We start from the raw sequence: 15,579 nt of genomic DNA, 5'->3' as shown, positions 1-15,579 counted from the left end.
GGGTCATCTTGTGAGTATGTTAGAGTCTGAGGATAGACAGAGTACATACAGAGAGCAGAGTGTGGATGTGGGCTCTAGAGCTAGTCGTGAGAGGAGTGATTCAGATCCACGCACTCCTAGCTCACATGATATGCTCAAAGAAACTACTAGGACAAGGGAGGGGCTCAACTCAAATGAAGAAGATGTTGATTTCATCCCTAAGGAAGACACTTCTCACAGGCAAAAGTAAAGAGTCACTATCAAGAAGACTGTGAGAAAAGAGTATTGCCAATATTGATGCAGTGAGAGCCCCTAAGACAGTTAGAGGAGCTATAACTCTAGTGACTGCTAATACCTCCAAGCTAGCCAATAAGACAAGGCAGAAGAGAGCTAAGAAGAGGACTATGCATGTTGTTGGAAGGCCAACTTCCACGTATGAAGATCCAGCAGAAACTGAGGAAGAAGAGGAAGAGGTACCTGCTAATCAACCTCCTTCCAAGAAGAAGAAGTTAATGGGAGATGCAATGCTCAGCAAGCCTACAACTAAGGCCAAGACATCTGCTCCCAAGGCCAAAAATCATGTAGCCCCTAAACATAAGAGGACTACACGAGACATACCTACAGCAGAGAAGAACAAGTGTTCTACATCAAGAGATGCTGCTGCAGAGAAGGAGGAACTTACTATACTGAGGAAGCTGAGACCTCAACTGCTTGAGCACAAAGATGAACAACCGGTTGCAGAGAATGTGAAGGAGAGGAAGGAACAAGGGCTTAGAAAGTGAAGAGCAGCTGATCAGTATGCTATCAGGAGGAAGACTGTCGTTGATGCTCGCTTCCATACAAAGGAGCAGCAGGATTTCCGAGTCAGTGCTTTTGGACAAGAATCCAGCTGTGAGTGATATGAGGTATGTAGATTGGGACTACATCAAGGAAAATGAGAATTACTTCCCTCATGTGCAAAAAAACTTCACAACCATCGACATAGAAGATTTTGTTGGCAGAAAGATGACAGCCTGTAATGATGAAATGATCATGCAATTCTACTCCACATCTCACTTTTATCCTGATGGTAGAATTGTATGGATGACTGAAGGTTCAAGGTACCAATCCAAAGTGGAATAGTGGATTACCATCTTAGGAGCCTGAGAGGTAAAATGGAGTGACTTGGATGTTTATACAAAGCCCAAGATGAATCACAATTCAATGGACAATATCTATAACCCAGTGCCCAAAGATTACCCGAAGACAAACAAGCTTGGCTCTGTCTACTTATGCAAGCAGGACTACCCACAACCAACACTATAATGAGGTCAACTTGATGCCTAAATCAGGTGATGATTAGATCATCACAGGGTACTCCATGAACATGCTGCACCATGTAGACACCCACACCAGGATCAGGGTGATGGACTTGATTGTAGAGACAATCACAAAGACTTCTGCTGACCGGAAGAGATCTTACGAATATGCACCATACATTCAGATGTTGATCAACTCCAAGATAGAGAAGAATGTGTATCTACTTGATCATCAACACTTGCCACTCAAGCCAGATTTTGAAGATAATGAAGTGGTGATGGATCCCAGCCATCATACTTCAGCTACATCACACGCAGATATACATGCTAAGGCAGAGGCAGAGGTAACCGGAGCAGCCAGTACTCCACACATGAGATTCGAAGAGGATCAAATGGTATTTCTTATCGGCATCATCCAAGGGATGGAGAAGAAGATCACATATATCTTGCTGAATCAGAAGAGTCTCGAGAGGATCGTCGAATCCAAATTCCATGACCGGGATATCAAAGTGATAGGGCCGACAACCACTGGCAACTAGTTGAAGCATGAAGTTGCTGCAGTGCACAGTCCCAACTCCAATAGTGGTGATGATGATGATACGTGTATTCCAAATACCACTGAGTTCAGGACCCATGCCAGATTTGCAGTTGTGACATTTCTGGAGTCCAGACCGTCTTCATCGACCCAAGCATCAACTCCACCAGCTCCTGCACCTCCAGTCTATACACCACTACCTCAGAGGACATATGTTGAAGCATTCGTCAATGCTCTCCTATCGAATCCATTAACTACTACCGGAGGAGGTCGAGCCGAGTGCGATGCATAGTTCTAGAACTACGAACTTTTTGGTAACTTGTTGCCAAAGGGGGAGAAGTGTATAGATCAAGAGGGCTTCAAGAGAGAGAGTGTTGTTTTTTTTTGCTCACTTTGGTTCTTCTAAAACTTTTGGTTCTTTTGATGTCTTAAAGTTGAGTGTTTGATCATATGCTTTGATTGTTGATGCTAGTATTTCCTATCCTTGAGTTATCTATATGATGATCATTCACTTAACGTTTGGTGATGTGCATTACTATTCATTCATATCAATTATATGTGCCACCAAGGTGTATGTGACATGGAAGAGTGACCCATGATCCTAATCGATTGTGCATTTGCATTCAAACGCAAAATAAAATAATGCACAACTTTAAGTGGGGGCTCTTGCTAATGACATACATCTCAAAGCGACGATGCTATCCGTTTATTATGTTTTATGTCGAAGCTTTGATCTATATGTTGTGATCAATTACCAAAAAGACAAAGATTGAAATCACAACTCCTCCCTAAGTTGGTTTTGGTAATTAATAACAACATATGTGTCATTGATCTAATCATTACATCTAGTATATTTTAGGAAAAGTTCACTGATGCATTGGCTAAGGATTGTGAGGAGAACCCCTAGATGCAAGGAACATCTATTGGCAACAAGCTTGAAGACTCTACATTTTATATTTTGTGAGAAATCATATTTGAGTCCATAGGAAAACCAATACTATTAAAAGGGGACGAGGTGACTATGATGATCTGGTTGCTCAAGTGCTTAGAGTTAGCCACCAAAAGTACTCATGGGTTCTCCCACAAATATTCTCTACAAACCCTAAATGTCCATAATTCGGTGCCAACAAGTTTCTCAATTCGTCTCTACCGATTTTTGCATCAGAGAGATCACATGCCAAACCCTAGAGTCTCGGTACCACCAAGTTTCATTTCAATGCCACCGAAATCAGTGCCCCCGACTCTGTTAACCAACTTTTCCAAATCGGAATTACCAAGTTTTGAGAATCGGTCTCATCAAGTTGTGGAAACAGACTAGGCCAGCCAAAACGGGTACCACCGAGATTCATATATCGGTATCACCGAAAAGAAAAAAGTTGCCACATTTTGCACTAGTCGATGCCACCGAGTTTCAGTTCGGTTTCACCGAGTTGGGAAATAATGTTGTAAGGGTTGGATTTTGGAGATGCCTATATATACCCCTCAACCACCTCTCATTCATAGAGGAAGCACTCAGAATGACCCAACACTTGTTATATCCACTTTTCTAAGAGAGAGACACCTACTCATGTGTTGAGATCAAGATATTACATTCCTACCATATGAATCTTGATTTCTAGCCTCCCCAAGTTGGTTTCCACCCAATCAATCTCTTCTACCCAAGCTAAATCTATGAGAGAGTGATTGAGTGTTGAGGAGACTATCTTTTGAAGCACAAGAGCAAGAAGTACATCATACTACCGCCTATTACCTTTTGGAGAGTGGTGTCTCCTAGATTGGTTAGGTGTCGCTCGGGAGTCTTCTACTTCATGTTGTGGAGTTGAACCAACAAGTTTGTAAGGGCAAGGAAATCACCTACTTCGTGAAGATCTACCCCGAGTGAGGATAGTCCTTCGTGGACATAAGTCTTGATAGAATAGACAAGGTTGCTTCTCCGTGGACCCTTCGTGGGTTGAGCCCTCCGTGGACTCGCACGATCGCTACCCTCCATGGGTTGAAGTGTAACAGCCCGGAGCCGACGCTCCAGAGTATTCCAATTTTTTTTGTCGCTCCGGCTGGAAAAAACAGATGAAGATGCCTTGCATATCGAGGCATGTCGCCATGGCAAGAAAGAGAGAGAGAGCGAGGTTAGAGACAGAAGAGAAAAAAGGGGGCCTGGGGAAACAGAGGTGAGGGCGACCTGGGCAGCTCAAACGCGACAACGACGATGTTCTCCGGGGGCCATGCAACAAATATTAGCAGGAACAAAGAGGTGGAGGAGCTACGCGGATCCAATATCCAATTTAACTTCATGAAGTAGAAGCATAACATAATTCTTATTCTTATTTAATCAAGGTGATTTTAATTCTTTTCTGGAGTTGTTCATGATATCGTACGCTAGAATCTAAATTGTTTATGCTTTCTTTTCTGAAGTTCAAAGTCTCCTCAAGTATATCTTCGCAAAGTTCCATCTAAATCTTTTCAAGGCCACAATCTTATTCTTTTTAACCTTCATTTATTTTCATCATTCTTTTGTATACGAGGTTCTTCATGGTGGTTCACCAAGGATTTTGTTCATTCTGTAAGTATTCTTCAACATTCTTGTTGGAGAGGCTCAAATATTCATTGTCTTGCATTCTAAGTGCAATTTGTCCTTTATTTTCCTTTGGTGTGGTGTTATAGCATTATTGACTCATGGGGTGTCTCGAAGAGAATTGGTTTCAAGAATGAGATAATTAAACCCATCATTTGTCTTCCTTGAAGCTATCTTGGATAAGATTCCACCTAAAGCATTTCCTAAGGATTGTTGCTACTATGGTGATTATAGTTGATCGAACTTCTCAATGTATCCTATTGGTGTAAATTTTTTGCATATCTTATTGCTCCCAAGCAATCTTTGTTTTTGTTAGTGGTCGGTTGTCACCTCATAATTTTGAGATGTTTTTCCATAAGCCCACACAAAGCCTATTCTTTTCGTTGTTGGTTTTCCAACAACTCTGTTCAATCCTTCCTTCCAAGGATGTTTTTCAAATCCAATTGTGGTAGAAGTGGTTATTTTCTTCTCCTTGAAATGATCTAGTTTCTATTATTTTGTTCCGGACGCTTTGTGATGTTGCTCTCTTTTAATCAATCACCTCGTCTTATCAAGATCACGTTCTTTCCTTGTGCTTATCCATTTAATCAGAGTATTATGTCTTATTTTCAAGATCTTGCATCTTATCAGTTTTGCCTCTATTTCCTGCCAAAGTGCTGCCCAAATTTCTTTTGAATTCTTGCTTCTTCCTCATGCCATTCTTCATCTCTTTGCAACTTTTAAGATTCGTTGGTTTCACTCATTTCTCAAAGAAGCAACTAAGTTTTATGTCTTCCTTTATTCTTCCTCTCCCCTTTCATTCTAAGATCTCGGGTCGAGATCTCGTGTTAGTGGAGGAGAGTTGTAACAGCCTCGAACCGACGCTCCAGAAGATTCCCTTTTTATTTCATTGTCGTCGTGTGATTTATTTGGTTATCGCATTCATCATCGCTTCATGTGTATCACCCGCATTGCATTCGCACTCTGGTGTTGTCATTTTTCAAGACTTGCATCCGTTATTAGTTGTTGGTTCTCTCTGTTTCTGTCGTTGACCGTTTCGGGACCAACCATACACGCACTCGCCCGTGACATCATTAAAAATATTGTTTTTAGAAGTGCATAGAAAATATTCTCACAATGGGTTGAAAGTTGGCATTCGGTCTTCATATAGTGTAGGTAGATAGTCTACCAAATTTTGGCACATTCGGAGATCATTTGATACCCCAACCATTAAACCTATAGCGACACTATAGCCGGTTAAAACGTCGAATGTTTTCAGTATTTAGAAACCTGATGCCGGGCTGCCCGTTTTCCCTCTCATCTTTCCATGGCCTCTCTTCACAATGCACCGGCGTGCTGGCAACCTAGCCCGAAACTCCCCCCGGCTCGAAAACGGCGGTCATGACCGTTGGGTCTGGATCAATCCCGCAATACCTCAAACTATCATCGGTTTTTCATTTGGACTCCCTAACCTATTTTCCTTACTGTTCGATCTAAATCAGAGGGTTCTAAAATGTTTTTTGTTTGAAAAACCTACCTATTTAACAAACCTAACCCTAGGCCTAGCATGTCCCATCCACCCATTCCCTTCGCATCCGCCACCCGACCAATCTCTTCTCCCTTGAGATCTCCTCCTGATCGAGCCACTACCCACCTCAAATTCCCCATTGGACCAACCATGACCCCTCCTTGACTTCTACAGTGAGTCAACCAACGCTCGATCTAGACACCATCGAGCGCCTCGGCCCCCGGCCATCCTCGAGCTCATGTATCCATGGCGCCCAGAGCCTGTGTCCCGAGCTCCTCCACCTCTTTATTCCCACCGATAGCTGCTGCATGGCCACCGGAGAACAGTGTCGTTGTCGCGTTGGAGTTGCCCAGGTCTCCCTTGCCTATCTTTCCCCATGCCCCTTTTTCTCTTCTATCTCTAACCTCTCACTCTCTATGTGTGTTTCTTGCCATGGCTACATGCCTTAATCTGCAAGGCCATCTTCATGTGCTTCTTCTAGCCGGTCGGTGGAGCGAGCTGCTCCTCCTCGCCGCCCCCATGTTCTTCGGTGAGCCTTGCCCCGTGCCTTCTCCTTCTCCCTTCCCTTTTTGTCCCTTTCTTTGAGCTCTCCCCCTCATGTTTGTCTTCCAGCAGGAACCCCATGGATTCACAAACCACCATGGTCTCGAAGCTCAATCACTAGCATTCCACGACGTCAGGAATCGCTCCGTTGAGACCGAATATGCCGCTTACCATTGTACCTTACCCGTTTCCGCGTCGCCGGAGTGTGCCTATCGCGGGAGCTGAGCTGCCGATGCTGCTCTGTTCGTGGGAGATGAACAAGCTCATTGACCGATTGCCAGGAGTGTTTGTCTCTTCCGTTGCCTCTGTCTGATGTGTGGGACCCGCTCAGGCCACTTCCAACCGAGCGCCCCCTCCCGTGACCAGATCGAGTGAGAGGGCTCGATCGCCTGCACTTGGGATAGATCCGCGCAAGGCCGAGCACCGCCCCATGCTAGTGTCGGCCGCCGGCCCAGCTCCTTCTCTGCTTTCGGCCCGATGGGCCCAATTTGAGTAGCTCCGGCCTATCCCGCGTCGCGCGCATTATATTGTATCTTGATGCCCACTCTGTTGCAGCTCACTGATTAGAGATTCGTCCCGATGCATGTTTTTTTCCAACGCTACGAATTTAACGATTATCCAATGCATTTCATAATTACAGAAAATGCCTTGATTTTAGAATGTTAATAACTAAATAACCGTGCATTGGATAAAAATGATTTAAATGTGTAAATGTCTAGAATTTTGTGTAAGTTCACAATATCCAATTTTCACACGTGTTTAAAATGTTTAACTTGTTGTTCTCATTTAATTTACATAGATTTCATATTAAAATGGTTTCTCTCATAACTAATTAACTGTAGCTCCGATTAAAATGTTCCACATATGTAAATTGACTAGAAAAAGTGTAGAATACCATGGTGACATTTATTTTGATGTTTAACAACTCTAAAATTGTGTTATAGACAGAAGAGTACCAAAATCTTAATTTGAATATGGGGACTTTCCAGAATTGTTTTTTGTTGTTCTGGCCTCATTTAAACATGTCTGGAATTTCATGTAGTTTCATAATATATTGTTGCATCCATTTTTAACATTCTTGTGAGTGTCATTTGCATACATTTTGCATTCATATCATATCATCTTGTGTTGATCACATCTTTTAGACCGTAACTCCGTTTTACATGATCTATATATGTAAACTACCTAGAATGACGTGTAGAATCACATGGTCCACTTTATTTTATTGTTTTATAAATATAAAATGTTTTTAGTTCAAATATGTACCAATTTTGAAATTAACATATGGGGTCATTTCAGAAATACTATATGTTGTTTTTGGACTCATTTAAAATGCCTAGATGATGTAGCTGTTCATGCTTCACCTCTGGCCATGGTTAACAACATTTAAAATGATTGTTTAGTTAAAACAACATTAACCGCATTTCTATTAATATGGAGAGTTATTATGTTGATATATGTATGTTCTCCTTCTCCATTTAAAATTGCTTAATTCCATCTTCACCTTATGCCTACCCATGTTAACAACATATAATATCGATGAGTACCTAAACGTGAGTGAATTAAGTAATTCAAATATGGAGTTTCGTCAATATGCAACTCATTGCATATTGAGCTTCATTTCATTTGTAGGAGTTGATTGTTGTACTTGCCATACCATGCATAATTAACTTACCATGCATCATATTTGTTTGCGCATCATGTCACATATGTTGTGGTGGTTATCGTCCGTTGATTGTTGTTTCCAGATTGTTTCTTCTCGATAGAGTTCCGAACTGCTTCAGAGTGTGAGGATTCGTTCGATTATGTTGGTTCGTCTACTTCACGAATCCGTTCTTCTTCCAAGCGGTTTCTCACGCAAGATGATCATTTCCCTAGATACCACTAATATCATTGCTATGATAGTTGTCTCGTTCCTTTTTCTATGTATCGCTGCCTACCACCTCTTATGTCAAGCCTCCCAACATTTCAATGAAAAGCCTCTAATACCTCTGCATCCTAACAAACCTTTGTTTGGCTACGTTACCGCTTTCTCAACCCTTCTTCTAGCGTTGCTAGTTGCAAGTGTAGATGGTTCCATGTGAAAACATTGGTTCCTTGATATATCATCATATTATTGTTATTTAATTAAATGCACCTATATACTTGGGAAGAGGTGGCAGGCTTGGCCTTCTAGATACGTATTTTGTTCCACCTTTGTCGTCCTAGTTACTTGTGTACCGGTGTTATGTTCCATACTAAGTGCTCCTAACTTTCTTGGGATTGTTATGAGGACCTCCCCCCCCCCCCATGATTTTTGTTTTGGGATAAAACTCTTTTGGCAAGGCCCAACATTGGTACCACATTTGCCTAATAACTAATAAAAATTGCATAGGGACCTTCCGGCCCCCATGGGTAATTAATCAACAACCCGTGCTAGTGCTCCTCATGAGTGTTGGTCCAAACCGGGCGATGTCCGGCGCCCCCTGGTCACACAGGGTTTCAGCCAACTCGATGTCTAGCCCATCTGGTAGTGCCTTGAGAAATAGAGATGTGCGACTCCTATTGGGATCTGACCTGTCGGGTGGTCTTGCTGGATTTGCTTTAGCTTTCTGGAACGTCTTGTGCGCGTGATTCCGAGGTTACTTTGGGATATCTTGAGGTTGAGGTTTTCCATTGGAATTGTCGAGGAGACTGCGGGTTTTCCGTGGTTGAGGTTATTTCACACAACTTGTGGTAGTTTGTGATGGACTAGTTGGAGCACCCGTGCAGATTTAGATCTTAGTGAGAGCCGTGCCCGTGATTATGTGGCAACTTGGAAACTTTGTTTAACACCCGGTCATAGCAAACTTGAAGTAAACTAAATTAAAATGTGTCAACTCTGTCCGTAACCATGATTGTCCCTTCTCGTGAGTTCTGAATTTGAGAGAGGTTATGTTTGACTCGTAAGTAGGTGTTGAGGATCATTTCTTGATCATTATTAGTTCACGTCCATTTATATGTAGATCACCCCCTCTTATTCTCGTACTCGTAAGTTAGCCACTCAAATAAATGATTAGTGCTTGTTGCAGTCTCACCACTTACTCGTACCTCACTCATTAGGCTTTGCTAGTCTTGATACTTTTGGAAATGAGATTGCTGAGTCCTTGTGGCTCACATATTACTATAACAACAGTTGTAGGTACATGTAAAGCGATACTTTGACGTGAGAACGGTGCTTGTTCTATTTGGAGTTTTTTCTTCTTCTTCATCGATCATAGGATAGGTTCCGGGCCGGTAGCCTGCGATAGAAAGGATGGACATCGTTTGTCTCATTTGATTTTGTCCGTAGTCGGACCCTAGTCTTCTGAATGATGATTGAATGTATGTTGTATTGAGATGTTCATGATTAGCTTGTAGCGAGTGTAAGCCAATCCCATATACTCATCTCTTCTTTACATGTACATGTAACGATATCCATTCTTGCGAAACGAAGAGATGCGCTTCTATCCCTATCGAGGTCCTCGTGCCAAAATAAGGATATGATGGCATCTTGGGCATTACATGAAGTATCCATCAACATGGACGTACGATAGCACCACCTATCGGAACCACTCCAAAAATCACCGTCTCAATCTTTGCATTTGATCTTCCTATCCCTACCCTCTATATACATGTGTGTGTATTTACTTTCCGCTACTATACTCTTAGACTTGCATGTGTAGAGTGTGCTTGACTTGCTACAATTGCTAAAACTTGCCCACAACTAAAATTGGGAAAAGTCTAAGTTTTTATTTGGTCAAGTAGTCTAATCACCTCCCCCTCTAGACATACTTCGGATCCTACAACATCCACACATGACGGGAGGGAGAGGGCTGCTGCCGGGACATGGGAATTGTTGTGGGCAACCCTCCCCTCTCCTCTACTATATATAGGACGCAATGGGCACGGGTGGGGAGCAGCCTTGACCCCTCCTCCAAGGAGGTCCAACGGCTAGGGAGGAGTCCTCCCTCCCACAAGGAAGGGAGGTGTCCACCTCCTCCAAGCTACCTCCGGGGTGCCTTGTCCCTTTGGTACTCTTGCCGCCAAGCCACATGCACCTCTAGGGGCTGGTGCCCCTGACCTATGTTGGCCAGGGCGCCACCCCTATATCCCATGTGGTCCCACGGGGCTGGTGGACCCCTAGAACCCTTTTGGCACCCCGGTACGTTACCGGTAATGGCCGAAACTTTTTCGGTGATCAAAATAGGACTTACCATATATAAATATTTACTTTCTAACCAATTTGAAACTCCTCATGACGTCTTGCGATCTTATCCGGGACTTCGAACAACATTCGTTCACCAACGTGACCATCCCAAAACTACTCTAGCGTCGCCAAATGTTAAGCATGCGGACCCTATAGGTTCAAGAATCATGTAGACATGACCGAGACACCTCCCTGGTCAATAACCAATAGCGGGACTTGGATGCTCATATTGGTTTCAACATATTCCACGAAGATCATTATGGGTCGAACCACGATGTCAAGGATTCACTCAATCACGTATATAGTTCCCTTTGTTCAGCGTTATGTTACTTCCCGAGATTCAATCGTCGGTATCTCCATACCTAGTTCAATCTCATTGCCGGCAAGTCTATTTACTCGTTTCATAATACAAGATCCCGTGACTAACTCCTTAGTTACATTGCTTGCAATCTTGTTGTGATGTTATATTACCCAGAGGGCCGAGAGATACCTCTCCGTCAAACGGAGTGAAAAATCCCACTCTCGGTCCATGCCAACCCAACACACATCCTAAAAGATACATGTAGAGCACCTTTATGATCATCGAGTTACGAAGTGATGTTTGATACACACAAGGCATTCCTCCGGTGTTAGGGAGTTGCATGATCTCATGGTCTTAGGAACATATACTTGACATGAAGAAAGCAGTAGCAACAAGCTAAGTGATACGATCATATGATATGCTTACGGTTGTGTCTTGTTCATCACATCATTCTTCTAATAATGTGATCCTGTTATCGAATAACATCTTTGATCAACGAGCTAGTCTAATAAAGCCTTAGTAGGGACATGGTGTTGTTTATATATTCACACATGTATTTAAGTTTTCGGTCAATACAATTCTCGCACGGATAATAAATGATTATCATGAACAGGAAGGTATGATAATAACAAGTTTATTATTGTCTCCGTGACATATTTCCAGCACTGTTTGTCGTCATCTATTATCATTTCATGATGTACTTGAAACAGAACTAGATGCTCTTTGTGAAGGAATTTCCCTCGCTATGCAATGGAGCAATCTTTCGATTCATGTGCAATCTGATTATATGAAAGCCATAAATATGATGAAAAATGAGAAGCAAGATAGATTATGATATGGCTTCTTAGTTCGAGAGACCAAATTGAAGTTGTTAAAAAGAGAAACTTGCATTACTCATGTTCCACGTGCTCAGAACTGTGTAAACCATTTTATAGGCCCTGTTTGGATACTCTAACCGGGTTAGAGGTTAGAGTTAGATTCTAACCCTCAACTAACCCTGAACTAACTCTAACCCAAGAGGTGTTTGGATGAGAGGGTTAGATTGACAATAAATGCCCTTTCTCAATCATTTGGTTACTTTTGTCCATATTCACTTCCGGATTTGGTGTGGCCGATCGTTGTGTGGCCGGCAGGGCGCGGCGGGGCGGCCCGGCGGCGGGGCGGGGCGGAGGCGGGCGGCCCGGCGGCTGGGGCGCGGCGGGGCGGGGCGGGCGGCGGGGCGAGGCGGGGCGCGGCGGGGGCGGGCGGCCCGTGGGCGGGCGGCCCGGCGGCGGGGCGGGGCGGGCCGCGGCAGGGCGCAGCGGCCGGCGGCTGGGGCTCGGCGGGGCGGGGCGGCCCGGCGGCGGGGCGTGGCGGGGCGGGGCGGGGGCGCGGCGGGGCGGGGCGGGCCGCGGCGGGGCGGGGCGGGCCGCGGCAGGGCGCAGCGGCCGGCGGCTGGGGCGGCCGGCGGCTGGGAGGGCGACGGGAGGGACAGCGACGGGAGGGACGGGGGGTTGGTGGGATCTGGTGCGGGCTGGATGCAGTAGCAGGTAATTTTTTTTATTTTTTTTTGTCCCCACCTAACTCTAACCCAAAAAAGCACCTCTTGGGTGGGTTAGAGTTTTTGGGTGGGTTAGATGCATCTAACCCAATCTAACCCTACCTGTTTGGATTTTTGAGGGTTAGATAGCTCAACTCTAACCCAATCTAACTCTAACCCTAGGATCCAAACAGGGCCATAGCTAGTATGCTAGATTGTTTAGTCGAACTGCTGTATGGATTGGTAATGTACATACGGGTGTTGCACGAGTATGCAAAAAGGACACCGCTATGCGCCGGCGCACCGACGTGAGCGCTTCCGCTGGTTGGGCGATAGTCGTCCGATCTGGTTGTGATAGCCATCAGATCTGGCATCTTGTCCCCGCTCTACGCCGGCGCACAGCCCGTGCGCCTTCGACCTTCGTCGTCGCCGTCGCTCGTCGTCGTCGACCCCATCCCTCTCCCCCGCCGTCGCCGCTCGTTGTCGTCGATGCTCGTGCGTGCACAGGCTTGTTCCCCCGAACTCCGGTTTGAAGTTTTTTTCATTTTGGTTGAAACTTTTTTCATGTCGCTGGAAGCTTTTTTGACAACGCTTGAATCTTTTTCCATGTCGCTTGAAGCCTTTTGTTGGTTGTAGCAAAAATGACAAGCTTTCCTCGTTGGTTTGTGGTTGAAACTTTTCAAACATATGGTTGAAGCTTTTGTGTCAACGATTACAACTTTTTGTGTTTCGATGCGCCGACTGAAGCTTTTCTCTAGCCGGTTGAAACATTTTTCATCACCGGTTGCAGCATTCGCGGTTTTGGCTGGTGGGTGGTCCTTAATTCCCCTCATCTCTGGTTGAAGCTTTCAACAATGCCGGTTGTAGCATTTTTGATCGTGGTTTGAAGCTTTTTTCGTCGTCGGCTGCAACATCGTCGTCTGTGTCATAGCTTTTCGTCTCCAACACCGGTGGCATCTGATGCGACTCCATGACGGCCGGCGGGACGAGATCCAACAAGAGAGGCACGTCGGCTTGAAGGAAATCCGCAGATCTGCCCGACGAAGGCAGGGACCGGCGATGTCGACGGCAGCAGCGCAGGGGCGGGGGAGTACACGAGGAGGTGACGGCGACCTGCGTAAAGAGGGACGCGCGGATCCGCACAGATCGAACGAATGCGGTGCATCCGGTCGAAATGGTTCGGCCGGCGCGTCGTTTATAAACGTTTGGCGAAAAATGATTGTAACAACTTTTAATAAGTAATCCAAGTTTTTTCCCGTAAAAAGGAGAAGAAGAAAAAAAAAATCCATTCGACGGTCTTATTGTGACCTATAAATACGGCTGCACCGCACGCGCGTTTGGGTTTAGACTTCGAGAAACTGGCCAGCGAAGTCAGATGATAGATATATGTGCAATGGTTAAGGTGCGACGCTCTTTTTCGCGTACGACCAAGCTCAGGCTCTACTATCTTTCCAAACAATGGAAGATAGATTAATCAATCTTCGCGTTGTTGGTGAGGTCGGTTTATTAAGTCGTACGAAGGAGGCCTTCGTCATCCACTCCTGACAAAACAGTGTTAGAAGTTTCAGCTACCGCAGTTAGTACATGAACGTGACAGCCCTAACCGTAATTGTAAAATGACAAATGACTGGGTTTTGTACAAGGGATTCATCGACTCAAGTTTTTTTTTTTTATGCAAGCAGAAGCATACATGCATCTGCAACTGATGAGAATGCTCTGCTGATTGATTGTACTATTTGCATGCATCCCCCCAAAAAAATCTGCAGATCACACGAATTAATCCACTTCATCGGTAGTAATAACCGAATTCATCGGGTGCCGTGATCTTATCAAAGAGCCTCCGTCTCCGTGCATGGTTCACGCCGCCCCGCCCCCGGCGATCACCACCACCACCAGAGCGGCTTGGCCTTGACCGTGCACCCCCTGTTGGCGGCCGTCGTCTCGCCGTCGATCCTGTCCACTGTGACCTCGCACCGCGCCCACACGTCCACGGTCCACGTCCGCAGCACCTTCCCAAGCCTCACGCGCACCGGCACGCGCGCCTCCACCGTCAGCGGCACGGCGCCCGCCGCCGCCTGCTCCGCCAGCCGCCCCCTCTGGTCCTCCGTGAGGGCCACGCCGCCCTTCCCGGTGAGCGGCATCGAGATCAGCGTCACGTTCCTCGGCGCCTGGTAGAAGGCCGGCCAGCGGCCCGTGGCGAGGAGGAGGCCGGAGTAGGAGACGCTGACCTCGCCGCCGCCGCGGTAGTCGACGCCGACCTTCTTGTTGGCGCCGTTGTCCGCTCGCACGGCGGCGTGGAGCTTGGCGGGGGAGGGGTCGAGGAGGCCGGCGACGGAGAGGGACGTGACGGAGAAGGACGGCGCCCTGGGGCGGAAGACGAGGTAGACGGCGCCGACGAACGCGGCGGCGAGGGCGAGCAGGAGGAGGAGCGCGCAGCACGCGCCGCAGCAGGCGCGGCGGAGCATGCGGCGCCGGGCCGGCCGCGCGGCGAGCTTGCTGTACCTGCGCGCGCGGTCCGGGGGCGGGACCCGGAGCACCTGGTCCTTGGGCACATGCACGATGTACGAGGCGCCTGGCGCCGGCGTGGAGGTGGAGCGCAGCGGCGCGGTCTCCGCGGCGGCGTCGCTGTTGTCGGTTGGCGGGGCAGGTGGGGTGGAGAGCGGCAGCAGCGGCGCGGGGTGGACGCGGTCCGCCATGGGTGGAGTTGCTGGGTCGCCTCGCGCTGCCTGTGTGACTGAAGCTCGATCGGGGAGACGGGAGATGAGTGTGAGCTCACGAGCTGCTGCCTCCGCGTGCTGGTGCTGGGTCTTATGTATACTCCAGACTTGAAGGTGGAGGGGCTAGCGCGTGGGCACGAAAGGGACACGTGGGAAACGGTCGCCACACGCTATTCAAACCTGGGCTACTGCTAGTAGTACTTCTTTTTCGTGCTGCTTTTGAGACGAGCTCGGAGGAGGGCGCGAGTCGGAATTGCCGCCGTTTGATCTCGTTTTCTTTTTCTCGTGTTTCAAAAAAACAACTTCACCTTTTTAAGAGCAAGTACAATAGTATAGCCAGCTGCTGGCTATAATCCATTGCCATGTCATTTATAGCTTACCTTATAGCCAACATGTACAAT

At 46.4% G+C, this 15,579-nt stretch overlaps 1 protein-coding gene across 1 annotated transcript; it reads right to left on the bottom strand.

Annotated features, from left to right (window-relative positions):
• Positions 1-14,107: 14,107 nt before the first annotated feature.
• On the bottom strand, positions 14,108-15,279 carry LOC123446266 (NDR1/HIN1-like protein 13). Its single transcript, XM_045122940.1, has one exon. It carries the CDS (start codon positions 15,155-15,157, stop codon positions 14,342-14,344), a length of 816 nt encoding a protein of 271 aa, XP_044978875.1. The 5' UTR covers positions 15,158-15,279; the 3' UTR covers positions 14,108-14,341.
• Positions 15,280-15,579: the final 300 nt, after the last annotated feature.

This window comes from Hordeum vulgare, chromosome 4H (genome assembly GCF_904849725.1).
Source record: "Hordeum vulgare subsp. vulgare chromosome 4H, MorexV3_pseudomolecules_assembly, whole genome shotgun sequence".
NCBI lineage: Eukaryota > Viridiplantae > Streptophyta > Magnoliopsida > Poales > Poaceae > Hordeum > Hordeum vulgare.
Note: the sequence above shows the minus strand (reverse complement) of the source record. Positions and strands in the feature narration are given on the sequence as shown.